The 20075-nt window shown below is 40.6% G+C and overlaps 1 protein-coding gene across 1 annotated transcript in view; it reads right to left on the bottom strand.

Moving 5' to 3' along the window:
• Window positions 1-20075, bottom strand: part of ATP13A5 (ATPase 13A5) — a 121075-nt gene that overhangs the window by 29649 nt on the left and 71351 nt on the right. The window contains exons 18-25 of the mRNA XM_034990734.1: window positions 16770-16894; window positions 15793-15953; window positions 13631-13756; window positions 12454-12533; window positions 9995-10037; window positions 7583-7692; window positions 4097-4193; window positions 1373-1445 (exon numbers count right to left, since the gene is read on the bottom strand). Of these exons, the coding sequence (XP_034846625.1) occupies window positions 1373-1445; window positions 4097-4193; window positions 7583-7692; window positions 9995-10037; window positions 12454-12533; window positions 13631-13756; window positions 15793-15953; window positions 16770-16894 (815 nt within the window). The remainder of the gene's footprint in view (window positions 1-1372; window positions 1446-4096; window positions 4194-7582; window positions 7693-9994; window positions 10038-12453; window positions 12534-13630; window positions 13757-15792; window positions 15954-16769; window positions 16895-20075) is intronic.

Raw genomic sequence — 20075 nt, forward strand, 5'->3', positions numbered from 1 at the left:
TAAATAAATAAATAAATAAATAAATAAATAAATAAATAAATAAATAAAATCTTTTAAAAAATATCCCAAACACACTGCCCATATTTTTGGATTTCTAATCAAACTATCTACTTGTACACAGTCTAATTCTGTTCAAGGGCTCACGGAGTTAGCCAGTCATTTCGAAGGAAGCAAAAGAGAATAGGCTCAAGGTGATAGCATTCATCTTGTGATGAGTGCTTACAATGGGTGACACACTGCTGTACACTTCACATGCATTGTTTTATCTGATCCTCTCAACCCCCTGAGGACATTTCATATCAGGAAATTATTTCATAAATAGTTTGCCAAAGTTTGCAGAGATAGGGAATGGGAGAAAATGGCCATGGCTTTCACCTTCATGCTACTGCCTGCTAACTTAGCTCCTGGAACTCCCTGGTGTTTTTTTTTCTTTTTTTAGTATCATCAACCATGTTCACAGGTAAATCATACAAATTGCTTAAAAATATCCAACATTGCAAAAGCAAGATCTTTGATTCAAAATGTTCTAGTCATGTGACTATTAATAACACACAGAAAAATATGTTAATGGACTACAAATATACATTTCAGCCCGAAGAATTGAAACTGATGTTACTTACATCTCTGATGCTGGTAACTTCTGTCATTGGGTTGATACAATAAATGACTTCAATATCAGTTTCATGTTTTAAGATGTTACATGAAATTCTCAAGGTTATTAATATCCTGCATTGCCTGATGTTTTATCTGTTAGTTTTCATAACACTTCCATTGTTGAACAAGGAAAAAGAGAGGACTATGTCATTCTTTTTCTTTGCTCTCTGTTGAGGCAGTCACCTTTTTTACTTATTAAGAGTTAGTATGAAACCCTGAGTTCTTTGATAGGAAATACTTTATCAGTGTCATCTCAAAGGAAGGAAATGAGCAATAGCTGCTGTGAGCCACACCTTGCTTTTGAGAGAATTCCTGGAATTAAATGCTAGCATCTGTTCTCACATGTCAAATACCTAGCAAAAATCTGGTTTCATGTCAATGTGAAGAATAGCTAAATAATAGAAAGTGACCTTTGGGTTTTAAAGATTTCCCTTTCTAGATTTCCTATACATTTTTCTATGCACAAGACACACACCTATGAAGAACTCAGAATACACTGATCATTTTATGAGGCTAAGACCTATTTGCTATCAGGATATTTTAGTGCCAAATCTGAGGACTTCAAGCCTCAACTTACTCCAACCCCTCTTTCAAAAAACTCACAGGTAATGTGGTTTTAGTAATAAAGGTGCATCTTTCACAGAAGCTTTGATTTGTGTATTTCTAGAGTGTAATGGATAAATACAAATAATTCTGTTTACTTTGCTAAAACACTTACTTGTTAAACAGACCATCAAGGTAATGGCTACATCTTGCATGAGATACTGGTAATTCCCAAAGAGCTGTAGTTGCTGAAAAGGAAATAAAGGTAAATATAAGGGGACGCCTGGGTGGCTCAGTCAGTTGAGCATCCAACTCTTGGTTTCGGCTCAGGTCATGATCTCAGGGTCATGGGATCAAGCCCCACCTTGGGCTCTGCACTCAGGGCAGAGTCCGCTTGAGATTCTCTCTCTCCCTCGCCCTCTGCTTCTCCCTCCCCATGCTCTCTTTCTGTCTCTCTTTCTCTAAAAAAAAAAAAATAAACCTTGAAAAGTAAATAGAAGAGTTGCTTCTGCCATTGTAGCATTGTTATCATTGCCAAAACTCTTTCTGAAAGTAATCAGGAAGCAACAGTTATTTTTCTTTCCTCTTTAAAAAGAAAGTAATTTACCTATGATTTTTAGCATCTCACTGGAGAGAATGAAACCAGATCACAATTTTCCCAGTGTTTAACTTAATTCCATATTAGCAATGAGAGTCAGTCAGTTGGGAAACACCCTCTTTATTGACCACAGTAATCTGGCAGCTACACTCTCAACCTGGACAGCTGAATTCTCGAAATAAGATACCCACTGGGAATGTCAAGCATAAAATTTTGAAATCCAAGCCACAAATCATTCAACAGGTATTATTCTCCATCCTTATCCAGAGGCTGAGTTCACAATATCGTTCTCTTGGGGTCCATTCACTTTCACAAACTGAGCAAGTACCTCTACCCCAAGTAATCCCCTTACAGACTTCAGTCTGGTACGCTTGACTTCCTAAGGTTTGTGTAGACACAGAACTTGTTTGAAGTTCACATTTATGGAGTCATATATAAAAGTCAACTTGTTACCTCCAGAAACTTGCTTGGCAATACCTGTTGCAGGCAGCTCTGTTTCTCTGCTTCATAGCTGCTGACTGAACACTAAGTTATGATCTGAACCATTAGAGACCACCTTTAAGCAAATGATAAATAGTTCTAGATTCTTAGAGTATGAACCCAAGGCCCTGAAGTTTTTGATTAAAGGTCTCTACTGTGGGAAGGGGGGTGGGGAGGGCACCTGGGTGGTTTAGTTGCTTAAGCGTCTGCCTTCGGTTCAGGTCATGACCCCGGAGTCCCAGGATCAAGCCCCACGTTGGGCTCCCTGCCCAGTGGAGAGTATGCTTCTCCCTCTGCCCCTCACCCTGCTCATGCTTGTTCTCTCTCTCTCAAATAAATAAGTAAAATCTTAAAAAAAAATAAAGGTCTTTGGGGGACACTCTTATTCAGGTCTAGACCATCAGAGTGAATGGCTACAGAGTGGCCTATCTCTATGTGAACACAACTCTATGCATGAAGCCTTTGGAACTGAGAAGTCTTTCATAGTTTTGAGAAGACATAAATTGTTCCTCATCCTCCATAAATGGTTCCCCAAGGTTCTCACCCTCCAACTCTCTCTCTGTCTTCTTTACATTTCTTTCTCATACCCTTTCCTTTCTTTTCCCCTCAGAATGGTACAATTATATGTATGCAGATGAGATGGAACAGGGAGAAATTTTCCAAGGCAGCTTTAGTTTTGTTCTAGAAGCAACTTTCCTAGAACTACGGAGAACTTGGGAAGTCTGCCAGGCTGACATCCCAGAGGCACATAAGGGCTTGGCCAAGGGCAAGATCTAAGGTGTTCTTAGTGATAGAGGCAGAACTTGAATCTAGGTTTTCTGACTCCCAACGCAGTTCCTGTTTCTATCTGCCTGTTGCCGCTTAGCCCTCTGTGCAAGATTCTTGCCCACAACAGCCCACCAGATGCTAGAGTTCTGTGGTCCTCTCGTTCATCTCTCAAATGTCTCAGAAAAACAGTATAATAATTGCCTCCCTGAAGTGTTCCCTGAGCCTTTTGGATCATCTCACTGTAGAGCAAGTTATGACTGAAATAATGAAGATTACTTTCAAGTTATACATATTTCTTCTATATAGTTAATTTTAAAATGATTATTTTTATCATTTAATTTCAAAAGTCCTTTTTTTAAAATTTTTAAATAAGGGGCGTCTGGGTAGCTCAGTCAGTTAAATGTCTGCCTTTGGCTCAGGTCAATATTCCCTGGGTTCTGGATCCAGTCCCACATCGGGCTCCCTGATCAACGGGGAGTCTGCTTCTCCCTCTTCCTCTGCTGCTCTCTCTGTCAAATAAATTAATAAAAATCTTTAAAAAAATTTTTTTTTAAATGCTAATCCTTTACTGATGACATGTCTAAGTGTGTAAGTTCTGGGCAGTTTCAGCAGTAAAGTTCCAATATGGGAATTCTTCTAGTTTTTGAGTGCTTCAAGATCAAATTCAAAAACTTCTGTTTCTTTTTACCTCCTCTTAGTCTTTTGTCAAAAATATTCCATAGCTGGAGACTGATGCATTTCCTGCTGAGTTATATTTAGGCTGTTCTGAAGCTCTCTCCATACTCCAAGTAAAGAAATAGACTCTTGAAGAGGTCAAGTATCTCAGGTTATCTAGAAAAAAAACAACACTCCTAGAAAACTGATCCCTAGCTGCTTATTTCTAGCTCCATGTGTCATGTGCAGTTATGCCAAGTTCCCAAGTTTGCAGACATCTATTTTGAGAAATGTCATTTATTTATAAAACATTAAATCCTGTGTAAGAGCCACACCCCAAAGAATAAACCAAGAATGTAAATGCAACTAAAACTGGGAAGAAATTATTTAGGTTCATACCCAATAGAGCAGTGATGTACCAATAAACTGGATTATGCCATACATGGTCAAGTATTTAAATACCCCAAAGGATGAAACCAGAGCAGCTCGGCCTTCTCTGTTTGAGAAAAAATAAAAATAACTGGTTATGGATGATATACATTTCCTAGTCTCTTTTATATTTCAAATGGAGTTCAGTTTAATAGCTTGTTCATATACCTTCACTTAATCAATGATTCATCCTCTCAATTATTTATTGAAGCGAAATTTGCTCATTCATTCTCTGCTTTAATCATGACCTCACTCACTGACTCATACCGCACTTTTATTTAGGGCTGATGAAGTACCAGCATTCTGCTTAGAGTCGTGGAGGATATAAATGAATCAGGCACAGTCTTTATTTTGAGTGAACTAAAAAGATTAACATGGATATTATAAACACAAGACATCATGATAAGGTGCAAAATGTCGAGCTTTGACTTGACTGTGACTCGTTACGTCCTAACAACAGTTGCTTCTGAGAACTGAACTGTGTACGTTTTGGAGTCCCGCAGAGACTTCAAGCTAAAGGACAGGTGTTCTTGCATGTTAGGAAGCGTGGATGTGACTCCAGTATGTGAGATGAATGTGGTTTTGTTAGTTTCAATGCTCCAGGAAGAACCCATGGTAATAATCTGAGCTGGGGTGGAGTTCAAAAGACATAAAGACCACAGTAAAAACTGCAGGTTAAAAAGTCAGTATTCCCCCTTTTAAAAAATGCTGTTTGAGCTGTTATTCCCTTAACTGAGGCTTGGTTCAGGCAAGGGGTGATGACAGGCAAAGAAGACAGTGCAGAGCAGGAACTCACTATGGATGAGTGGGGAAACCTGGCAAACAACCCCTCCTGTAGCCTCTCTTGTCAAGGCAGAAGTGAATTCACATGGGAGGCAGCCCACATCCTCCCCCGGTGGCACGGACATCTGTGCTGCTCAAACACTTTGTCAGTGGATGGGGTACCCAAGAAGGAAAACCTTAAAAGCCAAACTAGTAACCGCTTCCCCTGAGGCATGATGAACAGGTTTGGGAGAGATGGGCCAGGATGCGTTGGCCAGATGTTTTCCACCAGGCCGTGAGGCACTGCCATTTGTCTTCAACGCAGAGACTGGAGCAGCACTCAAGCTGAGGAGGGGCCAGCATGTGAAGCCTGGACTGATTTCTCACATAAACTTTGTGGTTTCATCTTTTTTATCCTTTTGTGTGTGCCTTTCCAGAAAAATGAAAGCACCCAAATTCAAAGGCAAGTGCAAAACACCATTCTGAGGAAAGTATAAAGGAGGTTTGCACGGGCCTCCAAAATTACCGCTATTCCTAATGATGATAAATTTTAAGAAGCTAACTCATGTAGTTACGCATTCCACAACCATTCATTGAATGTTCTGATGTACCCAGCTTAGTACTGGACACGATAATATAGAAATGAATGAGGTACAGTCCTTGTCCTGAAGGGCTTCAACTAGAGCAACAAGTCAATCATGTTTCAAAGGATACAAACGAGAACCTGTGGATCTATGCATCTAAAACTGTACCTCAATGCCCCATCTGGAGTATGTTTTCCCAGGAATAAGCATGCATCAAGGATAGCAAGGGTAAAATGAGACTAAAAGAGCTGAATCATATCTAATTTTTATGAATCTATGAAATATAAAAGTCAAGAGCTTCTAACCTGAAGTCTTACTAAGCCATCTGCCACTAGAGAAATTTTACATCATGACTTGGATCTTAAAACACTACATTGCATTCACAAATGCATTAGGTCACATGTGTGAGACAAAACATCTGAAGTTCAAATGCCACTGCCTTTTGGTTGTATCAAGCAGGCACTTTGTGTAACTGTCCAAGAGTTTAAACTTCCTCCACACCTGGTGCTCCAGCTTACCCTCCATAACTCCCACCTGAAAATCTTCCTACCAACTGGGCTATTGGGCTCCTGCACTCTCCAGTTAAAACCCCATTTCTAAACATGGCTCTCCACTTCCCCCACCTGGAATATTCTCCCACCTCCTTCCTATTTACATACATCCTGTCCATCCTTCAAGTTCCAACTCCCCTGCTGAAATCTTCCTTCCTGGCTTAAGTCATCAACCTGAACTGCTAGAACAACTACCATATTGTTTGGACATTAATGTATTAAAACTAATTTGTTGAGCACTTCTCAGTTATCAGGCAGAAGATTCTCCATTTTGTGACTATATTTCTATCTATCTGGACCTTTACTGGGATGTGAATCCTCCAGGGCAAATATCTGTCTCATCCTTCATCCATCATATTTCCAAGCACAATATTTTTAAAAGTTCCATGAGTTGCATTGATGATAGAAACCATGATCTAGGGAGAGGGTCCTGTGAACTCTCATTTTGTAGTTACCTTGATATGAACCAAAGTTAAGATAGTAGAGAGAGTAAGGAAAGGGCTTGGAGAGAGTCTTCGAAAGACAGATCAGGAAAACACAATGCCTGCTTGGCTATTGGCAAAGAAGGGAAAGAGTTCAAAGCGCTCTGAGGTTCTCAGGGCTCGGAGGACCAGAGAACACAGGAATTAGGAAAAGGAGCTGCTCTAGAGGCAGGGGAGGTGCTGATGTTTCAGGGTGTGGAAGGACACAGGTACGTGCACCCTGGGATCAGGGAGATGTGTCGAGCTGTCTCGCTGCTATGCAACCAGACACAGGCATGGAATTTCAAGACTGGCACCTTTAGGTGAGTGATTCCTGCTAGTAGTTGCCCATTCAGATGCACAGATGCACCAAGGGACATGCTGGAGAACTTCATGATCATCCTTTTTGAATAAATCTCAAGTTTTGGTGACGTCTTTCAGACCACTGGCCATGAAGATAGACTGAAGTTACCCAGCAGTGTTATAGGAAGCTACAGGTGAATAAGATTTGTGAACAAAATATAAAACCTAATGTTTTGTTCTTAGATACATTTCAAATATGAGTAGACACAAAATCAGCAATGAGAATCGAGGCGAGGTGAGGGAGCTACTGAGAAAATCAGGTCTTTAATTCCTTCCCCTTCCCTCAAATGTAGTCTTTCATGTGATCATTTTGGATATTCGCCGACTTGTATCTCGGAGAGGTAACACTATTTGGGGAAGCTATCTGATGCAGTGTTCCCTTTGTGCTTCCTCACCCACCCCAATCCCAGTGAGGAAGTTTCCACTCTGCACCCAACATACAAAATAAGGGAGAGGAGAAGGAAGAAATGCAATTGGTTTTTAAATATCAACTCCACCTTTCAACTATCCACATGACATCACCTTTCATCCTGTAAGCCTCAGCAAAAGTCACTTTTTGGGTGGCTTTTACCAGCATTCCCAAGCAGCACGAATGGCCCCTTCATTGGTGCTCTGGTAGCACTTGACCCATACCTCTGTTGTGAAATTTATCGCTTTAAATTATGGTTGAGTTCTGTCCAAAGTCAGATAATGAGCCCATCGGTCATGAGGGTGGAAAGGGAAGAGGTGGCTTACTTTATGAGCTGAGGCACGCACTCGATGTTGGCTGTTTTTGAGGTGAAATGGGAGGCCACAGACGCCTCCTGCTCTGACAGCGAAATGCCCACGTGAGCCATTTTCAAAGCCTACAATGATAAATCCATGTTACACCCAGGACTCCTCGGGCCAGGCTCTAACTCTTCAAACACCATGAGGCTATTCTTCACATTGTCGAGTTTATAACACTGTAGCCTTCCAGCCCCAGGTCTGTGTTTATGCTGTCCCTCCACCTGGAGTACCCTCCCTCTCCTAATCCAGGAAGTCATTAACTAAGGAGGCAGCAGATAAACAATGATCCTGAGGTAGAAGAGTGGTGGGTGTGTTCTTGTGTGTGTGCATTGGTTGTGGGGATGTAGATGTCATAAGAAAATGGAAGCACTCATTCAAGAAGTCCATGAAAAAGGTGACAGCATTTGGGTGGACATTTGTGGGGGGCCTTCCCTATCACAATTCTTACCACTCAGCAGGCCATCTTCATGAACAAAAGGAAAAGATATCTAATCCCCACTTTTCCTGGGTGGCCTGATCTAGCCAACCAGCTAACTGCTGGGATGAAGTACGGGGCGTAAAGCATCTTCACTGGCGACAGGGACCAGATCATACACATCATAGATCATTCCAGGCCATGTGTTGCCTCACTAAAATAAAGGCTGATTCATTCTCATCAAGACTGGAAGCAGCCCATGGGCGCCTGGGTGGCTCAGATGGTTAAGCGTCTGCCTTCGGCTCAGGTCATGATCCCAGCGTCCTGGGATCGAGTCCCGCATCGGGCTCCCTGCTCCTTGGGAGCCTGCTTCTCCCTCTGCCTCTCTCTCTCTCTCTCTGTCTCTCATGAATAAATAAATAAAATCTTTAAAAAAAAAAAAAAAAAAAGACTGGAAGCAGCCCAGAGAGTGCACAGAGCAGACAGTGGCTAATTAACAGACCAGCAAGTTCTTAATCCTACAAGAATTATGTGAGCATAAAATGGGATTTTGTACTTCTGTAGTTCTGTAGTACTGCAAAGTATCTTGTTACCATGAAATTCCTGTTCAATAAGTATTAGAATATTTGCTTTTTCCTCTTTTCTTCCTTAGTATTTTGTTTCTCTATTACATATTTTAGGACCATCTACTTTATGTTTGGGTTAATATTATGCAAGATTCTTTCCCCAACCAGATAATGAATTTTAGAGAGGCAGAGACTATGTCCTTTTTAACACTTATTAGTTCTTTTGTTCTAAATTCTACATAACTATGGGAATGGGTACTCATTTTAGGTTTTGAAGAGCAGACTAACAACTGGCTTCTCATGAAGCGTAAGGTAGAAAAATTTATAATAGATCTTTAAGTGTGAGCACAGTTTTTCACAGAACTTTGAAGAAAATATGTAAAAAGAAAGTAAAACAACTACCTAGATCTTAAGTAGCTAATAGGCTTTGGAAATACAAAGCAATTTTCTTCAGTTTTGTACTGAAAATATTTTCTTATGTACATAAATCTTCAAGGTAGGCTACTGTTTCAACATATCTTCAAAACTCAGAATCTAAAACATGTGCTGCCTTCTACCGTGTATGGGAAGTAATCTGCTGAGAATCATTAATTTAGGCTTGTTATAGTTTGTGATAGCCAAATAATTTGGTCTATGATTTCACTGATGGTAAGAATATGGGGTTAGGGCGCCTGGGTGGCTCAGTTTGTTAAGCGACTGCCTTCGGCTTAGGTCATGATCCCGGAGTCCTGGGATTGAGCCCCACATCGGGCTCCCGGCTCAGCAGGGAGCCTGCTTCTTCCTCTGACCCTATCCCCTCTCATGCTGTTTCTCTCTCTCTGTCAAATAAATAAAAATAAACAAAATCTTAAAAAAAAAAAAAAAGAAAAAAAGAATTTGGGGTTAAAGCCAACTTTTAGAAACTAACCCTGGAGAAGTTTAGCAGGAAAAAAGTGCAGTTTATACATAAATCAAAACTTTAAATCATCCATTTCAAATGTTTTTTTTCACTAACCCTTTACTAAGTTGTGTGACTTCAGGCACAATAAATAAATAAATAAATAGAAAAAGAAAAGAAAAAGAAAAAAGAATTCACCTCCCTGATTTTCACTTTTATTTGATAACATGAGAGATTTAAACCAGCTCATCTTGTAAAGTCCCTTCTGGGTCTGAGCTACAGGAGTCTAAGTAGTCTCCTTGTCCTTTTTATCCTAGGAGTTGTCAGAAAACAGCAGAAGTGGCTCATCCGGCTTTATACCTCTCAGCATTCAGCCAACACTCGGGTGTAGGGAATGTAAACAGCAAACTGATGAAGTGATTGCTGGCAGAGGGGTGAAAAGACAGACCCCAGGGAAAGGTGGGGTCCTCAAAAGGGACAGTAGGGAACCACCTCCGTTGGTTGAAGTCATTTCTACTCACCCCACAGTCATTAGCCCCATCTCCACACATGGCCACATAATAACTGTAAGGGAAACCATGAGAAAAATTAATGCCTTAATGCCTCACTTGGATAATTTTCATCACAACCAACTCACATACAACGTGTGTGTGTGTGTGTGTGTGTGTGTGTGTTGAACACACGTGGAATCAGGCTGATGGAAAATGACTTGGAGAGATATATTCCTGGAGGAATAAGGCCATTGTATTATTTAAATTGTTTCAATCACATAGAAAGGATAGTGATTCTGCCAAAGACGTCCACCAAGATGATTATACATTTCGAAAGAAGTCCTGGGTGATTTTATCGACTATGGCTAAGCTTCAGAGTGTACAGCCAGAATCACACACTTCCCACCCCTAGCGCACAGATACAACCTAATCCATCTGTGATTTGGTGGCTGACACCATTGAAAGTTTAGAGTTTAGACACTAGGAGGAGAAACGCGTGGGAAATGGTTGAACAGATAGAACCAGAGATATAGACACATAATCTTGATGCACCCTGGAGTGATATGAGATAATGTGCTGTACTGGTTTGATGTGCAAACACAACAATATAAATAGAAGAGTAAATATAAAGCTGTTGTGAAAGAAAAGGAATTTCTGATGCAGGACACACTCTGTCTTCTCTTATAGGTAAATAATACATTACAGGTATTGATTAATGGCAATACTATTAAAGGCTCAGAGACAATTTGCCAAAAACACACAAAACAACAAAATCAATACAGGCAAAAAATGAAGTTCTCAGACAATTTCCTTGTTATTAGTTGGCACATAAGACATGGTCATTTGTATAAGTTGAAAATTGTCAAATGTAAACAAACTCATGAGGTTCGACCTAATATTTGGCTGCTAGACATGAAGATCCCCCTATGAACATTTTATGTGCTCACGTGTGTGTCATGACTACACACATTTGCTGAAGTGGCTTCCTTTCTTCAAGCTTGAAGCACCTATTTAGTCTTTACATCACACAAAGAATCTTACATCTTCTAGTGTTTCCTGAATGCAGGCAAGAACTTGGACAACCTTATGTTCATTGCCAGTGATAAAGGCAGAAGGAGTAAGATGGGGAAATTGAGAAGACAGTTCATTCTGAGGTAGCATCTATCTTCCTGAATTGATTTTTCTTTAAGGGAATATAGCTTTTCAAAAGTAAGCATATAAATTGACAAAATTTCTTAGACATTTGAGAAGGGTAAAATTACTTTCCTCAGCCACTATCATATAATGACCATGTAAGTAAAATAATCATTTTAGACACCAGTTACTAACCCAGCCTCAATGCATTATGGGAGTTGATAGGCAGTTTCTTAAAACTTCTCTAAGAATGCTTTGGCAACAAAAAATAATAGTGAAAGTCAGTCTCCTGATTTTACCTACTACTTCTCGGCAATTATGTGAAGTTTCACTGTTCTCCTTTCCTTTTCACTTTCCAGAAATCTGTAGCCCAGAAATTGTAACATCCCCAGAAAGTTATAGGTAGGTCTGGTCTCAAGAACTATTTCATTCTGATGTGACTCAGTCATCTATTCTTTTTAAAGGACATAAGAAAGGACTTTTTTTTTTTTTTTTTTTTTGGCCTCCATACCCAAACCCACGCAGGTCAGATAAAGTGAAAATATCATTCCACCTCTTTCCTAGAAGACCTGAAATCATTCACATATCTTCTAATGGACCAACCTTAAATAATTCCAGATGATGACTCACATGCTTCCCCATTTTTCCTGTTCTGAACTACACAAGCCCCTATTTTTTCTATTCTCCACATTCAAGCCGAGAATCTTCCTCTAAGTTATGCTGTAGAGGCCACAGAAGGAATGCTGTCTGGGGTAGACAGTTTCCAAAATGGCTCTCTATGATTGCCACTTCTTGGTATTCATAATGTTGTATAAAGCACTTCCTTGAGTGGGGGCTGGACCTAGTGACTTGTTTCTCATAAAAATAATTTAGCAAAAGTAATGGGATATCACTTCTAAGATGAGGATATAAAAAATACTGATCTCTCTCTCTCTCACTCTATCTCTTTTTGCTTGCTCACTCTTGTGGAAGCTAGCTACCACACTGTGAACTGCCTTATGAAATGACCTATGTAGCAAGGAACTGTGGGTGGCTTCTGTCCAACAGCCAATGGAAAACTGGGACTCTTAGCCCAACCACCCACAGGATCTAAATCCTGTCAACAATATGCAAGAGAGGCTGGTGGCAGGCCCCTCCAACTCCAGCGCTGAGGGACCTGCAGTCCTGGCAGACACCTAATGGAAGCCTTGTGAGAGACCCGGAGCCAGAAGACTCCATTCAGCACACCTGGATTTCTGACCCATAGAAATGAAAAATAATAAATAGTGTTATTCTAAGCTACTAAATCTGGAGGTAATTTGTTACACAGCAATAGATAACGAATACACTCTCCTCTTTCAAGCAATAATACTTACTTTAATTTTTGAAATTCTTCAACAAGACTAGATTTCTGTCCAGGAGACATTCTTGCAAAAATGGTTCCATTCACCAGAATCTAAAGAGAAAAACAACTATTACAATAAGGTTAGGATGAAGTACACTTTTTAAATAAAAGAACAGCCCTGAAAATCATTCCTGGCCACTGTTTGAATATAGCCTTGGGCAGTATGTCATTAGCCCAAATGTCAGGACAGGGAGAAAGGGGACTTGGTGCTTTACTATTCAACTTTCACTTTCATCCCCCATCACAACATTATGACTTCCTTCCAGGCCATTTTTCTGAGATGGGATAACCTTGAGTTAATAACTGGAAAGCAGCAGAGCATATAGGACAAAAATGCTTAAGGAAATATAGTTCTTTTTACTAAACACCATCTCCACAATTGTAGCATAGGTAAAGGAAAAAAACAGATGAAGAGTGGAGAACCAAGGTTCTATTCTCCGCTCTGGTCCAACTAGCTGAGCAAACCTTCCACAAGGGACCTTACCTCTCTGAATCTCAGCTGCCCCAACTCCTCAAGGAGGAACTGCACTAACAGCTTTCTAGAAGCCTCTGGGGTCAAGATTCAATGGTCCTTGACTGGTAAGGCAACAGAATTTTCAAGAAACTGCTTACAGATGGTTGCTGCCCTCAGCTTGTGCTCCACTTATCTCCTTCACACTGATAGCACAACCCTGCACAGCATTATTTTTAAATAGACACACAGAGGACAAGATAACAAATGATTTTGAAAATAAACCATGGGCTTTTATTTCCTGCTGCTGTAATTTAAGAATCCAGACAGGACAGGGAATAGAGCTCAGGCTGCCATTGAGTTGGTGGCTTTCAGAGAGGCTGACCCACAAAACAGGCAGTGCATTTGGAACTATTTGGAGATACTCCCTGCTGGGGAGGGAGAGATGGAAGATGGCTGAGATTGGGCTGGCCATGAGGGCGAGGAGCTGGACCAGAGCTCAGACTCTGAAGAAGGGGTCATGCACATATGCAGGACCAGGTAGGGCTAGAGAACTTCTGAAGGAGCAGTGCCCCTTTGGGGATGTTTATTCCCCAAATCTGAGATAACCTCACTGATCATCACCTTCACTTCTCTCTTCTTTTTTGACTCACTAATTTGAGAGCAAAACAAAACATTTCATTTCACCAGTACTTACTTTTGGAAGCAAGCTGTTGAAATGCTGAAATATCACTTGGTATGATTTCCCACTCATTGCAAAATGGTAACAGCTCCCTCTTGCTCCATCAGGCACTGAACTGTTTCCAATGTTAAGGTAGGTTTCCTAAATTTAAAAGGGCATAGTTTCCACATGGGTTCTCAAGGAATGTCTCTGCTTTCCTGTGTTTTATGGAAGGAAGTGTGTTTAAATTACATAACGGTGGGAAGGCCAGCAAATACATAATGTGTAATTTGTCCATGGAACTTAGACTCAGATAAAGAAGACACTCCTAATGTCCTCCCCAAATTATATGAACATATGAGACATCGACAACATAATGCTTGGGATCTTGTCCTAGGAGATAATACATGTGATATTAGTCTACTAAGGAAATCCTTCCAAGGTACCAGTTAATGATTCCAAGGAAGAGTAGAAAACATTCTTTCCTTCTCTTTCTTCTCCTCTTCATGCAGACTTTTATTTCCTAAGATCTTTTACCATTCGTTCATTCATTCATTCACACATCATGCCCCAATTTCTTCCCTGTAAAGTAGGCAGACTCCTTCTTTGGAGCCTAACTCCTTATAGCACTTGCCTTCTCCCCACCTCAACAGGTGACATGTTCCCTCACGGTGCCCAGCTCCTCTTGCATACCCTATGTGCCATTGCACCAGTTCGACTCCTTTGCTGAAACCCTTTCTCTCCTGCCCTCCACCTATCAGTGTGTCCCATCACTGCATTCTAGCCGCCCCTGGTCAGCCCCAAGAAAGAGCCCCAATGAATGCACATGCACTCATCGTGCCAACAGCTGATCACGTTTTTTCATGCAACATTTCTCAGAGGTCCTTACATTAGTGTAAGACTCTGAGTTCAAATAGTGTAAAAGGTGAGAAATTTTTTTCATTAGAAGGATCCATCTGAGGGAAAGCATTGTTTTGGGAAGAAAAATATTTTGATGTGCTGAATTGGGAGGCAAAGCAATATACCCCTCCCTTTCCATCCCTCATTGCAAAACAGCCAACAAAAGATATGCTTAAAGCAGTCCACATGAGGTAAGGACAGAATTCCTTTTGTTTTCACTGGAAAGCTGGAGAAGGAAAGTGTGGTGGGAGGGAGCCAGAGAGGACGGGAAAGCCTGAGACTGTGATGTGACTTCTCCCAGCAACAACCAAAAATTCAGTAAAGGTATTACACAGGTGAATGGGTAGTGTGAGTGGACTGTTTGTTAAAAATTAGCGAAGACCTGAGTTTTATCACATAGTGTAATTGAGGCAACATGCATTAACACAGAAGCAAGTGAGTTTGCAAGGAAATAAGCACCAGAAATCTGCTGAAAACATAGAGAGAGCTGCCATCTTTTACAGCCGATGCAATGGGGTTTGAGCCAAGTAGGGGCAAAGTCACTCTGTACAGTTGTGCAGTTTGTATACTGAACAAGGCCTACTCTACACTTAACAATCCAAGGGGCTGGTCAGTCTTGAGGAAGGGAGCATTTTTATAATTTACCACTTGGAGGACCATGTCCTTGAACTCACATGTAGGCAGAGGTGCTACATTTAGTGATGGGATGTCAGGCTGCAACTCATTTTCTTCACAAAATCATAGGAAGCTTGCTATCTAGAGAAGCCCAACACCTGTTAACTTCATGTCAGGGGCACAGCACAATCTAAATACCCATGGATCTGGGTGCAATCAGACAGACTTAAATTTTATTTCCTGCTCTGCAACTTGCCAGTTGTGTGTCTTGGGTAAGTTTACCTTGCAGGGCCTCAGTTTTCTCATTTGCAAAATGAACAGTTTCACAGGCTAACTGTGAAAATCAAATGGGAAATATGGGTGTAAATTATTGGTTCTCAGCCATGACTGCATATCAGAATCTTGGGGAGAAAAGGGCTAGTGCAAGCTCCCAGCCCAGAGAGTTGGATTTAATCAATGAAGCCTTGACACTGGAAGCTTAAAAACTCTTCCAGGTGATTTCTTTGCACAGCCAGGGCTGAGAAGTGCCGGTGGAAATGCTAAATGCTTTGCAAACTGCAGAACTCTGGACAGCTGTGAGGGGTTTTGACCGTGGTGACTTCTAATGCTGAGAGAAGGCTGCTGGGACCAGGGCTATATGCCATCAGCGCAGGCCACCAAGGGGCTTTCTAACATTTGCTCACACTCTTCTGCAGTCCATTCTCTTGGTTCTCGACCAGCTGCCAAGTCACAGAGGCAGGAACAAAATTTTCTGGTTCATTGGCTTCGACAAGGATCACTTGGCTTCCTCTAGGAATCATTTCAGAATTCTTTGCCACAGTAATGGCTGTTTGAAGGTTGTCACCTAGATGACAAAGAGAGTCAGCTTGTTTTCTGTATAAATCTCTCAGCAGCCAGAACTGAGCTCTGCCTCTTCTGAGTGGCCATACCACATTGCTGGTGCTGTTTGGGGGCATTTCCCTCTATCTGCCTTATTTTATAACCACTTGGTGGGCGGAACCTCTTGCCTAAGCCTGTCTGTCCCTAGTGGTCAAAATCTATGTCTATATCTCCCTCCCACAATAGCATCATGTCCTGAACATTGCATATTTCCAAAACAAGCACGAATGAAGAAAGACATGGTTAAGCACTTTATGACAGATCTTCAGGAGACTGACAGCCCTGAGCAGTGAAGGTAACATAGGCCCACTCTCATAACATGGAACCATCCTTGGAACATGGATTATCATCAAGCAGAGAACAGAACACTGAAAGCTGAGCCATGCTTGCGTTGGATCAGCATATGCCATGCCTGCCCCACAGACCTGAAGGACAATCCAGTAGAGTCTTTACACCCTTTCCACAGAAGTCTCACTGAGGTTCCTGATGAGCACATATCTATTCTTGTGTTTAAACATTTATGGTGAGCTGACTGGCACTGTGCCAAGCGTGGGTAGGGAGAGGGGACATTAGACATAGAGAATGAAGTATGATCCCTGCTACCAAAGCTTATGGTCATGTTAGGGCTGCTGCTCATGTGCCAGGGTAATGGGACCCCAAGGTAATAAATGACAGCTAAGCATTTTTCCTTTTCCCTCAGCCACATGAACCCACTCAGCTCACATGGTCTTTTCTCATTCCTGGGATACATTGAATGTGTCAAGCCTCCGGAAACACGCACCAGTAATCATCACCGTCCTGATGCGGGCTTCACGCAGTTCCTTCAAGACTGGTTTGGTTTCCTTTTTCAAGCGATTCTCCATTATGAGAAGTCCCAGAAATGTCATCTCTGACTCTGCCTTCTCTCTTTGGATTCAGGAGAAAATCAATTTTAAAACTTATTTATGTAGTCTTGACAGTTGAACTTTTATTTTTTCCTTTTAAAAAAATTTCTAACTTTTATCAACATAATGCATGCATATGTTTTAAAAATCAGAAAGAACCCAAAGCTTGTGATGAAAACCAATAGTCCCTATCTCCACACCCCCTCACCCCTTCTCCTTCCTAGAGGCAACCACTTCTATATCTTCTGGCAACTTCTCCCAGTTTCAACTCCATTTTTAAAAACAATGTGCTTATCTACCAATTCTTCTGTTGGTTTTTAAAACTTTTGTTAATCATATATATATATATATATATTTTATTTCAAAGACCTTTTTTGACCTTGTAATCATTTTAGTTAGACATTGATTAAGTATGTACTGCATATGAGATACCATGGTAATAGTCGGATATGGAATCATTCATTTCAACCTCCATCCGTAACCTCCAGAAAATACATGACATCAACCAAGCATTTGAAAAGTGTTCAGAATTTGAAATTGGAAGCTTCCTGACTAACTGGGTTACATTCATTATGGGGAACCTCTCCTCAGGAATGGAGTAAATGTCAGGTTACTTTTTAAAAAGTAAATGTGGGGGCCAAGATCTCCTGCTTAATCTCGCATTGTTTCTTTTTCTGTCCAGAGAGGAGTTAAGATTGCAGAAGGAGAGGGAGACCTAGGGATCTAACCTTGCTGTGTACGGTCAATCAACCCCGATGTTGGGTCCCATCCCACCTCCATCTGCCACAATATGTGACAGAGCTGAGTCTCAGCCTCTCAGATTCCACAAGGTGAAGCAACTTCCCTCTCCCGCCATCTCTCTCTCTGACATGGTGTAGACTATGCTTTTTCCATCTGCTGATTCAGTTGCCACTCCCCCCCCACTTCCTTCACATTTTAGGGAAACACAGAAATCTCTCATCTGCACTTATCGCTTGTCTAGTTTTCTTTGATATTGTTTCTTTTCTATCATGTTGGTGAAACTTGGGAGAAAGAGGAAATAAACACATGGTCAGTAAACCTTCTTTAGGAGAAAGATCAGAGATGGATTTCTTGGTGAAAAATATAACTCAAACTTAGATGGGAACATGGTAAAGAAACTTCTCTCTGGGGGCACTTGGGTGGCTCAGTTGGTTAAGTGGCTGCCTTCGGCTCAGGTCATGATCCCAGGGTCCTGGGATCGAGCCCCACATCGGGCTCCATGCTCAGCGGGAAGCCTGCTTCTCTCTCTCCCACTCCCCCTACTTGTGTTCCCTCTCTCCCTCTGTCAAATAAATAAATAAAATCTAAAAAAAAAAAAAAAGAAAGAAACTTCTCTCTGGAGTAGAGAACAAGTTACCAAATCTTCATTCAAAAGTCCATTCACCAAATAACTACTCTGTTTTAGACCTTATAGTAGGCACTTCAGTGAGTACTCAGATAATTAGATATGAATCCTGCCTTAGTGATCTCAGAGAATATTATAAATGATCTACCTAATACAGATTGTGTTAAATTCCCATCATTTAACTTCATGAGTTTCTATTATAAATTGGACTAATATTTTCTAATTGGCTAGAACTAAAAGAAAGATCCAGAAATCTTCTCACCAGTTTATTCTGGTTTTGGTCTCTATTTTACGATTCTTCCCCTCTTTCACCAATTCAGGCACTTAGGCCTTTTGCTACTCTGCAACATTCCCAGCAAAATCCTGTGTCAGGACCCTTGTGTCCACTCTTCCTACTGCCTGCAATGTTCTTCCTCTGGATATCCACATGCTTTGCTCCCCTATTTTACACATTTCGCTGTTCAAATGTTACCTCCTGACAAGACTCGCTGACCACCCCATGTAAAATGGCATTATTATCTATCTCCCCCAGTTAGGATATAAGCTTCTGAGGGCAAAGATTTTATTTTATTCAATTCTGAATCTTCAGTGTCTTGAAGAGCATCTCACACAGAGTCAAGCTCAATAGAAATTTGCTAAACCAATGAAAGAGGGAATTTTGATAAAGTATTTCTGTTTTCTAGTTTGTTTGTTTTGTTTTTTTTTTTCTAGAAAAAAGGAAACTCTTCTACTTCCCTTTTATGATACCAGTTTTTAAAGAAGTTTTTGATTCTCCTAATTGGGAAACTTTGCTGAATATAATTTGATTGTGCTAAAACTCAAAACACTTTTCCTTTTCTCTGTCTGAAAATAGTAAATAAATTTTAAGAAGCATAATAGGAGGTTGATATTCTCTATGAAAATCTGAGATGGTTGGTAATCTAGTACATTGTATCATCACTTTCTTATTTTGTTATATTTATAATAATGGCTATCTCTCTAGTGACTTTTAAATGAGAGCATCACAACTGTACTAGTATATGGCAGCTTGGTGGTGACTAGCCTTGTCTAGCTACATAAATATTTTTCTTCATACATAACCCTAGCTTTTGTTATTAAAATTTTTTTGTCTCGAAGTTATAAAATCCTGTGTGTTATGGGTCTTCATGCTTGCTTAAGAATAGCTAACACCTTGAATATTAAATCTGAGAGTGCCATTCATTTATTTCAAAATGATCTTTGTGATTCTATTTAGAAGATTAAAATGTCGTGGCTGAAAGGTTCCTTAAAGATCATCCAATTCTACACTTTAGAGATGAGGGAAATAGATACAGTGTAAGGAAGGGACAATGATTCCATTAGAGCTGAGGGACAGAGGTTGTAAATAGTTACACTGAACCAAGGATATCCACATCTTATGCAAAGGTGCTAATTATATATAAATGAGGGTCTCTCTATCAGCAACACAAAATCAAAGATGATAATGCATAGATAATTTGTTAGTCAATGTTCCACATTATTTCACTATTCCTTTGTCTTAGACAATTCAAAAATAACCTTTAAAAACTGAGAAACATTAAAAAAAAAGAATCTGCAGATTATCCTCTAATGAGGACAACTTATACCCTTAACGTAATGAAGAATACTGAATTCTATTTCATATAACTCAGCTTGCACTCACTACCTCTCCAGATCTGAGGGAGGTGTACTATTGAGCCCTGAAAGAATCCAGGTCTGAAGGATGCGGGAAGTCTGTCACAGTGCCCATTGTCTCCTTCTTTTAAGGAGATAGGACCCCCAGTCAGTCAGCCACATAATGTTCCAAGGCTGAAGGAGTGTTGGTTATTTTTGATGGGAT

The sequence above is a fragment of the Mirounga leonina genome, unplaced genomic scaffold, assembly GCF_011800145.1.
Source record: "Mirounga leonina isolate KUSES-001 unplaced genomic scaffold, KU_Mleo_1.0 Mir_115, whole genome shotgun sequence".
Classification (NCBI taxonomy): Eukaryota; Metazoa; Chordata; class Mammalia; order Carnivora; family Phocidae; genus Mirounga; species Mirounga leonina.